This window comes from Pezoporus wallicus, unplaced genomic scaffold (genome assembly GCF_028554395.1).
Source record: "Pezoporus wallicus isolate ANWC-B61680 ecotype Strahan unplaced genomic scaffold, APGP_CSIRO_Pwel_v1 contig_13659, whole genome shotgun sequence".
Lineage (NCBI taxonomy): Eukaryota > Metazoa > Chordata > Aves > Psittaciformes > Psittacidae > Pezoporus > Pezoporus wallicus.
Genome location: NW_026636258.1, coordinates 79,711 through 100,390, shown reverse-complemented (window position 1 = coordinate 100,390; position 20,680 = coordinate 79,711). Strand labels below are relative to the sequence as shown.

Sequence of the window (20,680 nt, the reverse complement as noted above, 5' to 3'; positions counted from 1 at the left end):
AGTCAGCAGGCATCTAATCTCACAGCATGAATGCTGCTGCCCTACAGGATCTTCCCCAAACTGGTATTTTATAATAAAAGTTACAATAAGTAGCGAGTAATCCAGCCAAAGGCCTTCCCACCAGTGCATGCACACTAGAAAGGTATTTTTATTCTTTGATTGCTCAAGATTTCAAGCTTGTTTGGAATGGGAGGGACAAGAAGATTTTAATACAACTTAATATTCCATTGCTGTTCTGCAGGAAATCAATAAAAATGTTATACTTATCTTTTTAATTCCACACCACAGTGCTTAAAAATACCGATTTAAGCTTTCTCAGACTCCAATAAAGCGTGAATTAATGCACTATAGTTTTACACTTAGATTAACAGCAGCTCAAAGTAGTTCTGTAACTAGCCAAAAATGATAAACCATGAGTCAGCAGCACAACCTAGAAATACAGAGCACCCAGTATCTCGGCTTTGCGTATGAGCTTAGTGAGCTGGACAAGAGTAAGGAACAACCTCATGAACTCACTAGCAGTGAAATATCCTGCATGGAGATGGATGATAATCTCTGGAAAATCAGCTCTCCTCCGCACTCCTCAGGAAGGACAGGCAGATAGTTGAGCTCTTCTAACCTGCCCCAAAGTGTTGACATTTCTGAACAGTTTTTTAACACACAGGTGAAATTCCCCTTGCCAAAGTAGCCGCCGACAACATTTTCCTAGTTTCATAATTAATAAACCTGAGTGTGCCTAAGTGAGGATTAACGTGTTGGCCTGCATTCAAAGAATACCAAGAGCCCAGCCAAGAAAGAAGTAGGACACAGAAATTCCACTGAAACATTCACTTTGAAAGTGCTCCCATCAGCCAAACCTGCAGGTGAAACGTTGCAACACAAGCTGTTGCCCAACTTACCAGCACTGCCTGCACATGCCTAACTCATGCACCAGACCTAAGTACAGGCATGGCTTGTTCTGTGGCTTTTCATAAAGACAACATTTTTTCCTCCTTCACAAAATACACTTCATCTTCCAGCTCAGGGAGAATTAGGAATGTTAGAAAATTTGGGGGTTGTGTATATTTTTTATGGCTTAAAACGAGAATTAATTCAGGAATCCCTCAAATAATATTCAGGTTTTTGGAACACAGATGTTTAGTAAACTATAAAGGCATGTATGTGCTCCAGACACCCTAGCTTTCCCAAAGTGTCTTTTGACACAATTAACCTTTATATATGAGATTGTTTCATTTCATGCATTTGCTGCACTCAAGTCAACTCACTGCATATTCTGGCAATTCCACTCATTTCCAATTCTGCCACCTCTGCACACACTCTTATGTGTGAGGAGCAATTTACCTCTCTGTGAACCAGGATTCTCCAGGAGTGGAAGCAGTGAAACCTAATTTTATTTGGTTTTTCCCAAATCCATCTGACTTGATCTGTCCTCTCAATGTAAAGAGGATCAGGAATAAGTCTTCCAAGCACAGAGGGATTTCATTAGCATAAGTTGAGAGTATGACTGTGTTTTCCTAAGACAGGAATTGGAAACAGTTTCCCGAGTATTTCCAGGGTGCTGTAGCCATAAATGAGATGGGAGGAAGAAAAAAAAGCAGCATGCTGAGGCTTGTTCTTGGTCATTGGCCATGGATTCCCCACCCTCTCTCTTCCAGCAAAGAACCAAAACTGACTCCTCAGTGCCAAGGGCCACAGGAACATCCACCATGGGTGAGACGGCATCAAAGGACACTGGAATTCTCTCTTCTGCAACAGGCCTGGCAGTGGACACGTGCTCTAGATAAGAGTTCATTCCTGAAGCTTTACAAGGATGCTGTCATGCCCTTCAGTATGTAATTTGAAATACATTTGACAAGATAGTAATTTTCTTTTTGACGGTACTGCATTTAAGTAAGATGCAAGCTCATGCTCACATAATGTAACTGCTTTGCCTTGAAGGGTGCTCTGAAAATGCAGAGGATTTTACTCATACTAATACCTTTATTATAATACCTCTTTAAGAGGGTAAGAGCTCAAATGACCTCAGTGCATGTCTGGAAGCGCAGCAGAGAACTTCAGCATGACTGTATCCCTTCCCAGCATTTCCTATGGCACATGGCACAACTTTAATCATGTGCATATCTCATCCATGTCAATCCCTGACTACTTTGGAAAATACCCTAATCAAGTATCAGAAGTCAGGCTTTAACTCTATCAACACAACTTTCTAATTAAACCATTGCAAGCAAGAGCAGCCATGCTCCAGTTCACATCCACCGCTATGATACATGAATTCTGCAAAAGGAGGACAAGAAAAAGAGAGAAGGCAAGGCCTGGCTTGGGACTCTGCAGAAATCTAGTACACAAAGGGTGAACTGATGCAGGGAATACCCCTCAAAGATTCCCTAGCCTCCTGATCAAGTACATTTGCTCAATAGCTCCCTGCAGAGCTGTGAAGCAGTTCTGGGTGGGGAAATCAGATTTTGGAAGAAGTCCCTTGCTTTTAATTGTCCTCTTCCTCCTTTTTTTTTGTGGCTTTATTACTAGCTCCCAGCTTCCTGGATTAAAGCCCTCCTCCTTTTTGGTATGCGCTAAAGTGGACACTTGTGGTCCCCGCACAGTTTGGGCCTGGAGCAAGCACTCCAGCTCCCTCTCAGCTTCCCTGGTATCTCTTAGCCTACTGATAGCATCCCATCCCACAGCTCAGCCCCTGCTGCAGGAGGACCTCCACCAGGGCCCACCGAGTGCACCCTGCCCATTGTGCACCCTCACCTCACAAGACCAGTGCAGGCACTCTCTGCACCCCGAGCTCTGCACTGCAGCCTCCCCTCTCATCAGCTCTGTCTGGTGCCAACGCTGGCCACTGCTGGGGCGGCCAGAGCAGAGCTCCCACACCAGGCCCTGAGGCGAGTGCTCACCATTGTGCTCGACACCCCGCTTGCCCTGCCTGCACCAACAGCCTGCATCGACTGCTGGTGCCAGCTGCCGCGCTGTGCCCTGCTCACCGGGCTCTGTGTCACTCGCCATTAGAGTTAGCATTCTAAAAGCCAAACAAATCCTGTTCCCTCATTTGGCTTTGACAAACCCTGCAATCTCCTTCAGTAATCCCAGGTCCTCGCAAGAAGAAAGGCTCTGAAGAGGGCATGGAGGTTTCACACAGCACAGGGAGCAGAGGCATACAGGAATGAGGAGTTTTCACTGTCAAGGCACTAGAAACAAGGGAAAGCCTGAAACATCCTTTGCACTGGTGCTGTCCCTGCAGGACAAAAGCAGTCCTGGACATAGTAAGTGAGGGGGAAGGAAGATCTTTTAAAAGAGATTCATTGCTTCCAGATGCGTTACTCAGCAAAGAGCTTTCTGGGGAAGAAGACTTCCTGCATAGCTAGCAATGATTCACAAACTCTCCCAGGCATTTTGACAAACCCAGCCATTACCCTCTTCATCTTGGACAGCTCCCATTTCAGCAAATTGGTAACACTTGTCAGCATCTGCTTCTCTCCCACCCACTATTTCTGATGTCTTCAAAGTCCTTTGTTTAATATGTTCACGGTGTTTTCATTATGTTCTGGGTTTATCCTAAAGCTGAATCCATTCAGATGCAGCTGAAAATGTGTTTCCCCACAAGAATTTGCCTGCTATGGCAGAAATGTAGTAAAAAAAAGAGGCAGCAAGCACATCTAAACCACCTCTCCCTCTTGCAGTTGGAATATATTCCTCTAGGATGCCTTTGAACCCTCAGTGCATTTGAATTCGGGCCCAATAAGGCGCCACTGGCCTCAGCAAGAACTCATGCTGAAGCAATCTGATAACACTATCCTCTTGCTAGGGAATACTGTTTGTTGCATGGGAATATTATAATGTCATCTTTCCAATTGTTTGTGTTAAAATAAGTTATGATTCCCAAAGCCACCTCTGGAAAATTACTAACAAGCAGCATTTAAGAGGTAGCGACATGGCAATAAAAATCCAGTTCTGTGTTGCTACACAGGTCATTAAAGATACACACACACTAGTTACAGGGAACCTTGCATCCTATCCATCCATGAACAATAAGCCATCCCGAAAGCATCCCCTTCAGAAGCAACTCTGTCCTAAAAGGAGTTATGTAGCACTGAGAGTCTAAGACATTTAAGTGAGACAAAGCTGTGGAGAGTGGAAACATCTTTTTACAGATCCAGACAAACAACTGGAAGGAACCAGACAAGCTTCAATCACACAAACTCTCCTTTGGGTCTCTTCCCCACAAGCCAGAGCTCTGTTGTGAAAGTATTTTAGACACAGCATATAAACTACAATAGATGTCATTTGGAAATGAACATTTCTATATTTCCCCATAGACAGAACCCTCAGTGTTATCAGAAATAGTGTGGTATTGCTCTGCACAACAGCTGAGTGGAAATGAATACAGCGCCTTAGCTCTGATACCTGGTTTATTTTGAATTCTGATGGCTGAAAGATCTTAGGGCTTCTAAATACAAGCCACTTGTTTCATTCAAACCTCTTCCCTTCCCTCAGCCCCCAGTTTGCACCCATTAGAAAGGATGTGTGCATGAGGATGGCAAGGAGGAGATATTTATAACTTCTTAGTGGTAGTCACTATTTTTCAAAGCTGTCTCTTTAAGGCACTCATTAAAACAGTGGCTTGTAAAGTGGTGCAGCAAAGGAGTGCAAGTTACACTGCTATAAAGAAAAACCACTAATTTTTTTAAGTTGAAGTTTGGTCTTCCGTGGTATGAATTAACCAGGGTAAGCAGAAATGGCCAAGTTCAAGAAAAGTTCTGGATATTCCTTTTTTTTTTTTTTTTCCCTTTGTCAAGTGTAAAAACAGTAGCAATTGCACCCTCTGCATCCAGCAGTTGTGGCTAAAGTATTTGGCATCAAACTCCCTCCTCCAATATTACAAGCCTGGTAAGGGACCTGCAATAAGCCAGTGTTCACCCAGAGTCTCTATTTGGTTAGGATGGGCCTTGCTGCAACCCAGTAATTCTGTCTCTGGACCAGAGCAAGGAGAAATTTAACCATCTGTTCTGCCTGCTGCAGGCTCTCAATGTGTATGCCAGCACATGTTGTTAAATCATGGTGATGTGACAGTTTCAAAAGTTCACACATGACACTGGCCCACCTGTGACCATCCACCAGCTACAAACTGCTGCACACTGCAGCCATTCAAACTTCTGTATCAAAATGAGACCATCATGGCAATCCATGCTCCAAAATGAGAACTTTCCATTGCTTTAGCTGCAAGTATCAATACCACTAACCACTTCTGACTGTGAGACACAGCTTTAAGCCAACATGCATTTTACCTCAAATCTACTCAATTTATCTCAAATTTGTCTCATGTAATGAAAACTATCTGAAGCTTTGACCTTAAAAAACACAGATTAATACTTCACTAGGAATAATTTCAACAAGCTGCTGATATGCATAACTGTGGAACATCTACTAAAGGGAAGAATGAAAATGGAGCAGTGAAAATAGGGGTTAATAACCGGGTATCTACACAGAGTAGAGAAGCAGCAGAGTTTAATTACTACATATAAAACATATACGTACTTAGCAAGGCTGTTCATAGACATATTTAAGTTTGTTTAAAATATGAACACTCATCCTTTTTAGCACTATTAAACACTTTAATGTCAGCTTGTTCTAAATTTGAAGAGTCACTTCACCCCTGCTAACAAACCAGGCCAAGTATTCTATGAATATCTACTTTTGCTTCCAACTGCTTCACACTATACTCTGGTATCTCCAAGATGATTCCTTTCTCCATCCCATTTAGCATCCCTTTATCTCTTTGTTCCCTCTAACTTGGATGCTAAAACCCAATATATATGAAAGCTCTAATCCAACATACATAAAAGCTCTCAAAGCTGCATAGGAGTAGACAAATACCTACATTTTCTAAATGGGCTGTTTTGTCTATACTGGAAATTCAGGGAAAGGTCTTGAAAAAAAGTCTGGAAGTCCCAATTCCAATGCAACATTTAAATTCAGCTATAGTGATATAGTGATAAATTAAACTACTCTAATGGCTTATAGCTCCCATTAGAATGGAAATACTCTTTTTATAAAGGATCTGGTGCATACAAGGCAGCATAACTCTGCTTAATAAGAAGTCGGAACGGAAGAGGAAAAAAACCCAGCTGAAAACTTACATTACAGGATGCAGCAACTGAAATATACACCCCCCCTGGGCCCTGAGCCAGAGTGGCTGCCAAACCTTAGCATAAGAAACTCCACCCTCCTCTGCAGGACTACTTTGGTAATTCCTGACTATTACAGGGACTGGTAACTCAGATTGAGCTGGCAGGAATAACATGAAAAATGGACAAATGGTTCACGTATCTTGGTCACTGAATGTCACTAACCCAGGCTTACATTTTACAGTCCCTTCTGAACGGTGCCCTGAGCACAGAACAGCTTGCTGGGCTGTCTTTTGGAAAGCATGTTAACAAACAGCTTGGGGATTTGAGAAGTTCCCACAATTTAATACTAATGAGGCAAAAAAAAAAAATGCTTTATAATCCTAAGCATTTCATTAAAAAGTGATTTGGGAAACCTGCAAAAGTGACTCTTTACCTCTTCAGCTTCCCTTTAAACTGTCTCACCTCTAGGAAAAAGCAGAGTTAACTCCTGCTCCCTCACTGAGACGCTTCCATATTTATCTACAACAGGAAGGGTGGCACTTCCTGCACACCCTGGGATTCGAGCAAAGGTTGAATGCAAATGACCACAAGCCCTCATGCAGGGCATTTCACTCCCTATCAGCATGTGCGTGGGTTTTAAGCTATCATGCAGCTCAGCCCCCCAGTTACTTACCTATTTTACTACTCTACCTAGGCTAGGCAGAAATATTTTGCAGCAGCACTGAACCCAATTCTAGTAAAACAAGAGATGTTTGAAAAGAAAACATACAATTACTGTTACCCCTAAAGGCTTCAACTTACTTTGAGGGAGCCAACAGTAGTACCTACAAAGAGGTTCAGCCTAGCCAAGTGCTGCGTGTGCTGGCCCTGGCTGAACACAGCACAATATGCATGTTGATTCCATGCATGTGAATAGTTCCAAGGAAGCCATATGGATATTCTGTGTAATTAAAGTTAGCTACACATCAGACTTTTAGCGCAATAAGCTGCTGAAATCTGAAGGAAAGCCAAACAGATCCCATACGTCAATGACCAAATGACAGAATGGTTCTAGAGCCAAATAGAATCATGTCACATTTAAATTAGCCTATAACCTAATGCTCCCTATCCCCCTGAGCAACAAAGGTGCCAGTCAGCCTTGCCAGGTGATGCTGCAATTTTGGTGAAATCAATGGACTTGTCAACTGTGTGCAAGGCTGAATGTGCCCACTGACACTGAAGCATTCCTCTCACTGCTCTTTTATCATTTGTATTGCACAGAACCTGGTTCCTCAGTGATGGACCACAGCCTGGTGATGAAGCCAGCAAGATGCAGATGGACAGAGGCACAGTGAGGGTGACAGTGAGTGCTACTAGGCAGAAAGATGGCAGAATTAGAGGAGAGAACAAATCTGCAATGGAGGAAGTGTGCTTGGTCATGAGATTTCCTCCAGAGGCTCACTACGGAGGAAGAGTAGGAGTAAAGGAAGCAGAGTCTGGGAGAGGGAAATGGAGCCTTTGAGAGGAAAGGAGTAGGCGGGAGGAAAGAGGACAGACACTGTGACACAGAAGGGCAGCGAGGTGGGAGCCATGTGTGAATGGCTACAAAAGAAACTGCTGCGAAAGCTGCCTCGCTAGGCAGCTCAGATGCATTCTCACCTCTTGGGAGGAAAGGGAGAGAAAACAGCCAAGGTCGTGCCCAGCTTATTACGAATGCTGGGCACAGACGGTGATCTGCACTGTGCTCCACGATAACCTGGTGTAAGTGGAACACCTGGCAAGGGGACAAGCTGCATTCATTTGGTATTATTTAGAAGTCCATCCAGATCTGAATGTCTGCCAAGTTCGGAGGTTGCCAGGGCTGGGATTTCAGTTCCAGCCCACTTTTATCAGTTGAAACAAAAAGAAAACAAAACATGCCTGCTTAGACGAAAGCACTTCCAAGGAAATAGAGATTTGTGGCTTATCTGTGCACAGCTCAGTGGCTTAGCTAACCAACACAACGCTAAGCCATACAAACAGTTTTGAAGCAAGCAAATTGGAACCCAAGCTAGCCTAATTTCTCTTTCCCAGCACCCTTACCTCTTCCTCCAGTTTCACCACCTTGGCCTGAGCATTGTTCAAGGCTTGGTCTCGGATCTCAATGTGTCTGCGTTGGTCCTCGTTGGTGGAGCGTGCAGCAGCCAGTTCTATTTCCAGTTTCTCTTTTTCCCTCTGTGTTTCCTTGTCTATGAAAACAAAGTGAGAATCACTTAGCACTTGTCTTTACCCAGTTTTCAGGAGTCTTTCACTCCAGAGGTGAAGGAAAGATTCTTCTGGAACTTCTTACAAGAGAGAGAATGCAAATCTAGTACTAAGTGGGGAAAAAAACAGGGACATGGCTTTCAAGGAAGAGGAAGATTTGTAACCCTGAAAAACAAGCATGGTACCTTCAAGTACTAGTGAGAAGGATTAGAAGATGCATCACTCAGTACAGTTAGGTAATTTGCTCTGATTACACAGATGGTTAGTGACACTTGGCACCTCTTTAGGTACAAGCTTTCAGCAGCAGAAAACAAACTTGGTGGTTTTAATTCCAGAGAGATTAGAGAAGAGACAGCAGACTTCTGTGCCTGAAAAACTTGTGCTCCTTTCTTTCACACTGACCCCACAAACATGAAAGCTGTTCTGCCTGGGGTAGCTGTCCTCCTCCTCAAAGTAACACCCAGTTGTCCCACTTTGCTGTCAGTACCATCAGAGAAGACAGAAAGCAAGTGAGCAAATGAGAACTCTTCGGTCTTCCTCTACAGCACTTAAAAATGACACTCTGGACCAGAGGCACATATATCTGTTCTGTCACTGCTTAAAGCAAACCTGCAGCTCAAGAAAGCCTTCTGCCCAGCACTGAGAGCTCATGTCTGATCCTTTAAAGGCACCTAAGCACAGCGGCCAGCCTTTTGCTGCTGCTCTGCAGAAAGCTGGACCAAGTGGGAGCAGTTCTGCTATGTTTCATGAGCAGGAAAACTGCCTTTATAAAAAAATAAATGATAAAATAATTGAGGACTGGAGAAATTATCACACAGAGGTGTAAAGCAAAGCCACAACACAGAGCTGATGTCCTCTGTATATGCTGTCATTCCCAGCTCAGGCCAACCAGCTATAATGATAACATTAACACCCTTGCTGGATATATAACCACAAAATACTCCCTGGAGTGATCTACACCCATCACTGATGACACCAGAGAAACTGCATTCCAGAAACCAGAATCCCACGACAAAGGAATGAGGATAAGGAGTGTAAAGCTTGAAAAACAGGAACTAGATCCTGGGTGTTAGGACAGATTGCATATGGAATACAGAGTTTGTGCAAGCATGTGCATTAACTATATTTACAGGACCACAATTATTCCCTTTCTTCTGCCAGCAGAGAGCCAGGAGCAAAGCTTTAGCAACACGGGGTAGCTAAAGATTCCCTCCTGCTAAGGAATCAACGCAGCCCACACACAGGTTGCAAAACGAACCTGTCCACCAACAGCACCCAGAACTCTCCAAACCCTGACTGCAACTCGGAGCTAGCTTGTGACATGAGACAAGGACAAACGCTAATGTCACTGCCTACCTATTCTTTTCCTCACCTCTTCTATCCCAGTATTTCTCCTCCACCCAGGAAATGAATTGTTGACACTGTCAGCACACTAAAATGTGCTGTAGAAAATGGCAGAGATGAGGCAGGGTGGCATTAAGCCAGCAGGTATCAGTCAGTGCCTGCAGTCTGTTCATCTGTAAGTGCCTGCAGTCTGTTTGTTCATCTGTAAGTGCCTGCAGTGAGGCTTTTGGAGGTTTTATTGCAGACTTTTCCCCAAACGAGAACAGCTTCACTTGACAGGTGCCTACAGCACCCATAGAAATGCTGGGACTAAGGAAACGTAGCACTATGGCTTCCATGTTCATACAAAAGGAGCAATTGAGTGTGAGGCCTCACAGCTTTGACCTCCCCACCTCTCTGGGTGAACCTATGAAGTCCACCCAAACAGTTTGAATATGAGACTAAACTCAGACTTTTCACTACCACCACGAGTTTTGAATTCCCACCCTGATGATAGCCATTTGCTTGCAATGTAATCCACAAGGAATAAGCTAAATAAAACACAAGAGAGGGATAGCAGCATTTGACAGAGTAAAAGCAGTGTGTTACACCACAGAAAACCTCTATTTTGAAATTTTGTTGCATTAACTTTTTATATAACAATTGGAGAAAAGTGAGCATTGTCAGAAGGGTGGAGTACACCATGGGATGAGAGAAAAGCTGGCTCGCCGCCGTCAGCCTCAAGACATTTCAGTACAAAGGAAAAGCAGCATTTCACATCCGTCATTTTGGTTTGCCATGTGATAAATCCACTGCTGTGGACAGAATTCATGACCCTTACCCAACCCAGCATGCTGCATGCAGTGTTCATCCCCCTTACGTTTGCAGAACTGGATAGCACAGTGGCAAATTAAAGAGATAGGAGACCTACCAGGTTCCAGTCTCGCTGGCCTTAATTCATGCCAGGACTCTTGTCAGCCTGAAAAGGTTTAATTCCAAAGGGGACAAAATAGGTGGCCAAACTATCCTGTATATTATGGCGGAAACACTAATCTGGCAGTTTAACTGCAAACTATGTTGCTTCAAGAGCTGAAAAAGGGCATCAAATGGACTTTACATACTGACAGAAAAGGAATTTTTTAATCCTTTCTCCACTGCCAGTTTTGGACTGTCACTGCCCTGGTTTCCATCCTGGTAGAAAACTGACAGATCTGACCTACCGTAACCTGCTGCATTGTTATCCCTCCCAGGATGGCTGGAGCACTGGTACTGACCCCACTCACTAACTCACTCATAACTCACTTTGTGCAAAGAGTTGAGAGATGGTTTTCCGATTGTCTTCAGACCCCTCAAATTCCTTCTCTGCCAGCTGCTTGTTGGCTGTCTCCATGCGCTCTGCAGAAGTTTTCAACAGAAGGAACACTAAGTCATTAAAAACTTTCAAGGACTATGTCACATCTGTTCAGGACATTTCCAATGCAATTCCCCATTAGGGGAACAGACCTCCTGATTCCAGAAGCTAGCATCCACTTTTGAAAAGTTTCCAACTATGTCCTTCAGAAAATCTTCTCAATGAGACAAAACAGGTTAAACAAAATCGCAAAGAAATTACTTTAAACAGTGACAACACATAAAATGTCTATTTTTTCATTTTTTACAAACACTAAGACACCTTATTCTTTCCACCCAAATAAATCTCACTGTGCAGTTAAAAGATTCCCTTTTAATTCCCCACTAAATCTGAAGAGTTAGAAGATTAAATCACTGTTGTCCAGTTACCTGACTTTAGGTGAAACAGGAAAACCCTAAGGACAGGTTACTGGCTCTGCTGCTGCAGGCTGTTAGGAATTTATGTCAGTCTATGAAAGTAAGAATAAAATGTTTATGCTGTGTTTTATTATGAATAAGATTATATAATGCAGGCCTTCATGTACTGTCCCTCTCAATAGCACTGGCCTTACTTCTTGGATGCAAAACATTTTCTGGGAACACAGTCTCAGTAAGAGACATGGGGCAGTGAGAGCAGATGACACGCAGGACAATCAGAAGGTGTTTGCAAAAAAGATAAGTTTAGAGTTTAAAAACCTGATTGTTCCCTTTAAACACCCCAAACTGCAGACGGTTTTCACCTGTCAAGCTAATGGCAAAACTTTTACCCATGTTAAGGTCAAATACTATTCAACATCACTCTCTACTGTCAGCCATCATACTGCCTCAGCCTCTTAGCAAGAACCAGACACTAATAACATCTCACTCTGGAAAAGGAAGGGAGATCCAAAAAAACAGATGCCTACACTGATAAGAACTGACAAGACCTTCAGGAAGAACAGGCAGTCTGCAGTTTGTATGTCAGTGCAAAAAGGTCACTGGACAGGAAATAAAGTGAACATGCCTGGTGTGGGATTAGGCAGTCAGCAAAACGTCTTTCCATTTGTATAAATGGAACAAATTGTACAAATTGTGTCTAGGATATAAGACAAGAGAGAATTCCAGGCTTGCATCTGGTTTATACTACTTGGCTTATCACGTGTTTCTTCTCAATGAGAGACAGGCTGGAAATGAGAAACTACAGGACCCTCCTAAACCTGTCGTTTCCATACTTGCAGCAAGCACTTAAAATCTTAGGCTGCTGAACATACCTGAGTATCCTGTCACAGTCTAGTTGTCAACAGACACAGTAAATTCTGCAGCAGAAACTTGTCCTGCCAAGGAAGTACAACAATAAAAACACCCCAACATTGAAGAAGACAAGTTTTACTTCATTCACCTCTCAGATCTCTGTTGAAATCATGAAGCCTACGAATTTCTCCTTCCAGTTTGTTTCTCATGGCCTTTTCCAGGGCATCACGTTTAGAGGATGATTTCTCCAGGTTTTTGTATGCCTCTGAAACTTGCTGAATTTCTGTTTCCAGCTGCAGTAGAAGTGAAAACAAGCACTTACTATTTTATCACTCACAATTATTCAGGTTCTGAAAGGAGATCATTTTCTCTCAAGTTTACTTTATTGAAGAAACCTACATCTATACATCAAGTAAAACAACAGCCTCAGGTTTGTGGTGGCTCCTTCAGCATAAAGGACACCCATGGTTCAAAGATCTAGACTCTCCTTCCAGATTCTAGTCCTGTTTACTCAATACAAAAGCACAGATAAAGCAAACTGAAGAAGTGCAAAGGTAATCTATTATTTTCTAAGATAGGGGCAGTTTGGCACTACTGTTAGTCTGGGCAAAAAGCATTTATATAAATAGCTAGTGTGGTATCAAGAGAGTAAGAAAAATAAAACAAGAAAGGCAGACAAAACTATGCTACAAAAACACTACTGTCAGATCCTGTGTTACTGATGAACTCTGCAGCTCTGCAACTGTTAGGGTCCAAAAGCCATAATCGAATCTCCTGATGTTCTCTGTTCACACTTCCACAACTTAGTTGTTCTTTCAAACAGTCAATTTACTAAATGGGGGGAGGGCAACATTTGCAGTAAAATATTTTATCCTTCCTTCTAAGCCTTTCGTGTGAAGCTTCTCTGATCACTACGAGCAGAAAGAGATTCAGTTCGAACTCTCCTTACTAGGCATGCTTCATTGCTATGGAAGCATGGATGCATGTAACAGCAAACTCCACCAGCACAGCAAGTGATCAACAGGAGGGTGGAGGAAAGTGCATTTTTACCCTTCTTTCATTACCAGGAAGCTGTCAAACATTTCTCTAAAGCATTTCCTGGCCAGAGACCTTCCAAAAAAACAAAAAAAACCAAACCAAAACAACAATATGAACATATGTCCCTGGAAAGAGGTAACATAGGGAATCATGAGTGTGAAAAGCCAGACTGGTCACTTGAACTCGCACAAGTGTTTTAGGCAGCCACTCATTTTTATGGCCCTGGAGACTGCTCAGTGCAAAGAGTAGAGCAAGACCCACAGAGTCCTCAATTGCAAGTAGCATCAGCCTCTTCACAGCTGCAAGGCACAAGCAAAGCTGACCTGCTGCCCAGTTTTAAACCACTGGTCATCAGGAAGTTATTTCTATGAGGCTACAATGAACACACCTCTACACATGCATGTTAATGATGGGTCTCACTGGGATATTTCTTTTAAAACATTTTAGCACCACTTTTTCTGCTTGTTTCATAAAGCCAAAGTAGCAAATAGGTCCATCCAAACCAAGATATTAAGGTTTCACAGAAATACTTCGGCATTGAAAGGGCGACAAAAGAAGTGTTAGTTTCAGTCCTACAGTCCAAATGTCTTTAACGTAGCCATAGCAGCCTTGTACTTGCCTTGCACAGAGTCCTGCCAACCAGTTTTGTGGCAATGTCCCCTGTTGCCTCCTTGAGTGACTATGGTCTCATGTCATTCCAATCAAGCCCTTCCTGCAGTCTCTAAAGTCTTTTAGACTGATGGGAAAATGAAGCCTGCTGCTATCCTGGGCATAAGAACACTGGCTTTAATTTAACAAAACAAGCCAAGCAGTCAGCCTCTTCAAGACAGCTGATGAGGATGCTCTTTTGAGCATGGTCAGTAAACTATTACAATAAAACTGAGGGCTTTGATTTTATCTTCTGACAAAGTTAAGCTGCTGCCCTAGGGGACAGGATACAGACTAATCAATCTGCATGTAAAAGACTCCCAAGTAGGTAATCAATCCCTTAGGCAAGGAATGTAACAGTTGCAGATTAGATGATTCAATTATGGACAATACGAGACACAGGAAAGTGCCCGATATCCCAAAACACCCACCTTCTGCAGCCGGGCTACCTTCTCATAACATCCATCCAGCTCCTGTCGTAGAGACCGGTTCTCTTCTGACAGGATTTCCACCATCTGCTGGGCCCTGGAAACTATGGCAAAAGGATCTACTTGCATCTGCTGATATGGGGAAGGGATCTGCTGAGCCCGGGACATTACTGAATAGGAATCTCCTTGCTGCTGCTGCGGTCCTAGGAAGGGCTGGCATAGTCGGTACAAGTCCCCCTGGTGGACTTGGTTTGATAAGAATGGCTGCTGGGTCCGTGGCAGAATTCCAGGATCTCCCTGGCTGGGAGTCAGAGGTTGCTGATGCTGGGAAGGGGACAGCCTGGATGGCGGTGGAGACTGAAGCAAAGTCAAAGATCCCAGGGATGTCAAGGAAGAAGTTGGGCTGTGGTGGTGAGGTGGTCTCTGTTGTAACTGCAGCTGCACATCTGGGTTCTGCCTGGAAAACAGAGAGCAGGAGCTCCATCAGTCATGCAGAAGATGGTGCACAAACCCAGTGAAAAGGTGTGGGCTGACCCATGTAGCTCCTTTCCACAGACCTTCCCACACAAAAGACTCATATACGAGCTTTTCCTCATCTAAGTTTGTTATTAAAAACAAATTCAAAATCAAATCATTATCAGAAAACATATTACAAATGCACGAAGGTCCTTCCTCTTGGGTCTATGTTGTACAGAAACACTAAGAGAAACTCCATTAACAACTACTGACCAAAATTGTAATTTTTCTCCACATTTTGTGGATAAAACAACTAAACTGTTAGGAATGGGCTCTTCCATTCTGTCCTGAAATATGTCATCTCTCATGAAGAAAACAACGCATTTTGTTCTGCAATCCAGGATACAGAGTTAAAGGGGATGGCTAAGCTCTAAGCTAGCACCACTGATGTGAACTTTCTGAAGTATCAACCAACAAGCTGCAGCCTGGCCAAATGAGACAGTTAAAGGGTCTGAAAACCAATCTAGGAATCAAAACCAGGCCTTTCATTCTGAACCACCCGCAGCTGATTTGTTTACTGCTCCTAACAAAAGCCACTGCAGGATATCAAAGACACATCTAGGAACCTGAAACCTGCTTGAGTCTACCACACAACTAACTCCAAGCTACACCAGCTCACATTTCCCAGGCGCTGGAGATCCCCAGCTCAACTTGTGCTGCTTCAGCCAAGTACAAAACCTCTCTTAGAAGATTTGTGTGGATGTATTGTGCTTGGATGACCTCAGGAGGCAGGTTTTGCTTCCTCCTCCAAAGATAGTCAACCTTTAACTTCTCTGGATGTTCTTTATTCTAACAGTTGAAGTCACTCCCTCTCCATGCTGCATCCAGGCTCTTCTTAAGCACAGACCTCAGCCTGGTGCAGACCCAGCCCGGCAGTTCAACCTGTTCTGAAATACTCCTGTTCTGATGAAATTCCCCAATCTTTGGGATGCAGTTCAACCCTGCAGCTGGAAAAGTATATGCTGTTGTTCCACCTAGCCACAGCTGCTACAGAATACCCCCACGGTTGCCTGTGTTCCCAACGTGCTTGCTCTGCTGAGCACAGCAGAGGTACTGGATGTACAGTACAGCCCACAGCACAGCTACCCCACCACACTGAGAGCATTAATGGCACAACCGTTGAAAACAGCAAGCAAGAAGCTGAACTGGGAACTCAAGGGTTACACAACAGGCTTCTCAGCCGATATGCTAACGCTCAGCATCATCCTTCCTGTTCTCTGCAGAAAGAATGTATCAACTCTTCATAGGGGTCCAAAGAGGAAATGTCTGCGTTACTCACATCTGGCTGGCAGTGCACAGAGGAGTTTGGACATTCTCAGCCCAGCACAAGGTTCACTTTTCAGTATCATGCACCTCATGTCTCATTTTCCCTGCCTTCCAGCAGAGAAGGTGCACAGAAACCTCCAAGCTCACATTCAAATTCCTTAATGGGGACACAGATCTAGTCTTGTCACTTAGGAAAAACCAAATAATTATTGCTCTAGTTACTGTTTCTCTCTTCTTCACACTCAGGTGACTGTGGCCCCTACCAGCAACATTATTTCAGAAGCTGTATTTCCCCAGAAATGATTCTATGCAGCATGAGGATCTCAGGGGTGATGCAGAAGAGAGACGTGCAATTAATTTCCTCAGGAATGTGCAGCTTAGTAGCAGCACTTTGTTTTTTTTCCCCTCCTGGGAGGCCAGCTCTACTTATCATTGCATTTACCTCATTACCCTTACTCGCCAGTTCTCATAATGAAGAATGAGGCAAACCCATCACATGCCATTCTGAAGGTTGTCTGCTTTGTCTCAGGTGGTTTCCAGCTCCTTTCCTAGCTCACCCAGTTATGTGCAGAGTTAAAACTTTCCATCTCCAGAAACCACTCATCTCCTTCAGATTATTCTTTACCTGACACCTCTGTTTTGATGTTATAATCAATTAGGGAATAACCCTGCTGTGACATTTAATCTCTGATGACCTACAGAGGTTAGATCAAAAGAGATACGCTGCCAGCCTGCCTCATGGATGCAATAAACCACATTTCCAATTCTGAACCGATACTCTTCCAGTCTGAAAACAGTCTGAAGCAGTTACTCAGACTGACTTGGTGTGTTAGTGTTATAAGCCTATTTAGATGGACTGTTTAGACGTCAAAGTTAACAATTTGAGCTATTTGACTAAAAGCATCTCATCAGAGACACATGGGCAGAATCTTGCCATTTCTGCAGAACCTGAGAGCTAATGAAAGGAGCACAAAGATGTCCAAAGGGAAACGACAGCAGAAGCTAAATACTGAAGGGACAGTCTTTGTAGTGACATGCCTGGTAATGACTTTTTTTAAAACCTATTGTAAAGAACAACTCTAGGAAACCATGGCTGAGCATTTCTAACCAAGAGACATTTCCAAGATTTTCAGCATCTTGGCTCTCACATCCAAACCCTCTCACATTCTTGAAACACCAATCTTGTGGGTTCAAGCTAAAACAGAATAGCTGGGAGCCTCTGGTTCTGTGGCATTACCAAAAGCACTAGAGCATCCAAAATGTCCCAAATGTGTTTATATTCCCAGCAAAATGAGGTAACACAACATCCTAACACATAAAATCCCAGCAACCTCATTAAGATCTTCCATGCAAATTCGTACATATTCGTTCAAAGAACTCTTTAGCATCTGCTTCACTTTGTCTTATTCTGTGGGTTCACTCTACCTGGTTCTGAGATTCCTCAGATTAACATGAGAATTGCAGAATTTGTTTCTCTGGTAAACCAATTTTGGACTGGAGATTCCGAAAGGTAAAGGAATGAACCCAGCTGCATTTCTCAATATTTTTAAGTCAAGACTGCAAAATTTCAAGGTACAAATGACTACTGGGGTCACCTAACAGAACTGCTGATAGCACGGTAGCAGCAACTTCCCTCCATGAAAGCTTCAGTCCTTGAGTAACCCTGCAGTAGTCATCAAAATTCCATGTAAGAATGCAGAAAGACTCTCAAAATACATGGAAAACAAAATTACACAATCTCCTTCCATTTGCCTCAGTGTCGTGAAGAGCTCAAAACCCCAAACACAGGGAAAAAAAGCCTCAGAGCAACAATTCCTCCGGGTCTTTAAGTCTGAAAACATAACTGTAAGGGCTTCTTCATTTTGAAGACTGTATCACACAAGAATCTCTGCTTCCCTTACAGCCCCTGGCGCGTATCAGAGACACACACCAAGTACAAACCTGGATTTATGGTTCTACAACTACAAGGGTCATGTTAGCTTTTAAGTCATGAAGACAGAGCTACGGAGCAAGGGCAGCTCTGCAAGCAATCCCAGCCACTGGGAGTTCTGAGGCTGCCAGGATTGCAAACATAAGTCACATATGTCTGCAGGTAGGGCAGCAAAATGGGGAGGGCAGAAATGCGAAGAGATCAGGAAAGGTCTCTGGCTTGTTAAAGTTTTTTCTGCCTTCCCAGCTTCTCCTGCCTGTTTCATGTTCAAGAAGCTACAGCTCCTCTCTCTTCCACAGCCCCCCTGCATGAACAGGGACACGCTGACAGCAGGAGGGAGCAGACTTCACTTCATTAGGCAGTTGAAATCAAACCAATGCATTTTTGGTCTGCTTCCCAGTCATACCTGATTATCCCCCACTTTGATGCTGCTGAGGGGAACGCAGTGCACAGAAGCGATTTACTAATTATGGGACAAATTCTACAGACCTCTTTCTCAAAAAGTTTCTGTGAAGTCAACAGGATTAATCACCGCAGCAGGAGCTCAGTCATTTGGGCTCCCAGCAGAGGATGGCGCTTGAATCAGAAACAGTGAGCTTCCTCTGCACCCAAAACTGCATCAGCTCCCACTGTTCTGCCACAGGAGATCCTGCAACCCCACGAGACACCGAGCCCAAGGCACCCATCTTCCTCTCTTAGACCTGCAGGTTTGTTTTCATCACCAGTGCTAATGTGCAGTGGAGCTATTTGGGAGAGAACTGGATTTCGGAGCTTCACTTGCAGCCATCCCTCTTCTGAACTGTCTTTACAGTTTCCAAACAGCAGCCTGGATGCCTCCGGCATGCCCGGTATTTACATTAAGCCAACATCATTAGCAACACATACGTGTTCCCAAACCTACACCGCCCAGGAGCAGGTGAGGCAAAGTGTTTGCAGACTGGTTTAAACTTACCACACAGCCCATTCCTTTCCCAGACTGGGGAGGGTGAAGCATGAGAATGCTGTGAATTCCCCAATGTTTATCTTGCTCAACGAGTTTTATTTAAACCGCATCGTTAGGTCACCCTCAAATTCCCCCGAACAATGAGGGGAAAAACCCGCAGCAAAGGGTGCGGCTTCGCCAGCAGAAAGAAGGGGCTTTGTTTCCTTGACACACAGTTCAAAAAATGCACATATTTACCAGCCCAAATTAATCCCCATAAACACAGAGCTGGGAAAACTGGAGCCTCGGAAAGCACTTTATCACCCCAGCGAGGCTGCAAAGACACTGCTCAGCGCTGCCCAGAGCCAGGCAAATGTCCTCCTGGAAGCTGAGGGCCTTTAAAATCCACACACCATCACCCAGCTGCACCTTTAGTAACACAGAAGGTTTCTTGTCTCAGTGACAGTTTCTCTTACAAGTGTGTGGGAGAGGGAGGGGAAGAGAGGACTTGCTCCCTTCCTTTGCTACGCTGCTCTGTAATTTATGGATTAGTCTTGCGATTGTTCTACTGCATCAGCATTCGCTTGCAAAGGAAACCTTTCCTCCGTGCAGCTATTTAGGTTAAAAAGTAACCTCATTAGATTCCCAACGCTTTGAAGACAAATTTCAGTTGCTTCCCCTACTGGAAACTTTGCCAGCTGAACCTTTCTCCTCCCCCCTCCTTTTCCCCCACCATGTTCTTTCAAAGCAGCCAGGATCCATCCAATACAGACAAAAATCACCCTGTCTAGAAGAGCTGACTGTTGGCGTGCTTTCAAATACCTCTCCCTTAAACAGCAAGCAGGCTGCGTCTTAGATTCACTATATGCAATATTATGAGTATTTCTGATGCAGTATAACCATTAAGGATCTGTTTCCCTTTCGTGTATGCACGGAGATTCAAGACCTTTGCATTTGCAAAAACATTTGCAACGAGCTTCTACAATCATTACCCCCCCAAAACCCTTTACTTCCCCTTTTCCTGGCCTCTTTATTATTTATTTAGCCAGATCAAAGGGCCTTTTCATCAGGCTTGTATGCTGAAGTCATTTCAGATCACAAACAATGGTGGACAAACTCTGAAAATAGCTCCCCATAGGACTAGGAAGGTTCTGAGTAGATTCAAATTCCCCAAAGCTCAGACTCTGCTCTCAAATACAGACCAGTTACTTTTTCGTGCTCCCCTCCAAGGACAACACAGTATGTGCAAATATCAATGCATAGAGACCTCACCATTTACTCAGTGTAGCAACACCCTCCTCTTTATTATCCTTTTAGCTTCAAAATGAGGCCAAAATCATTATACCATATCTCACCTGGACTTGGACAGAGATGAGATGCTAAGAGAACAGGTTAAGCCAAGCCATATTTTCAGCCCACCTAAATAAAACTTCACCTTCACCCACATGGACATCAGTGTTGGCTTAAGCCAAATCTAGTTCCTTATCTAAAGGAAACCAGAACAGGCTGAGATTTCAAATGATGCAAGGAAAATGTGTGAAAGCTAAGCTAGCAAGCCTGGGATGAGGCACAAAGCAAGCTCCATTTCCCACTCTCACACTCTGGTCCGCTGAATATAATGCCTGAGAAACTCCAAAGG

General features: G+C 43.7%; 1 protein-coding gene across 6 annotated transcripts in view; it reads right to left on the bottom strand.

Moving 5' to 3' along the window:
* AMOT (angiomotin) overlaps nt 1-20,680 on the bottom strand; it is a 58,242-nt gene that overhangs the window by 8,891 nt on the left and 28,671 nt on the right. For all 6 annotated transcript variants that reach the window (XM_057399439.1, XM_057399436.1, XM_057399442.1 and 3 more), the window contains 4 exons: nt 14,411-14,864; nt 12,442-12,586; nt 10,977-11,069; nt 8,190-8,335 (listed from right to left, as the gene is read on the bottom strand). In XM_057399439.1, coding sequence (XP_057255422.1) covers nt 8,190-8,335; nt 10,977-11,069; nt 12,442-12,586; nt 14,411-14,864 — 838 coding nt within the window. The remainder of the gene's footprint in view (nt 1-8,189; nt 8,336-10,976; nt 11,070-12,441; nt 12,587-14,410; nt 14,865-20,680) is intronic.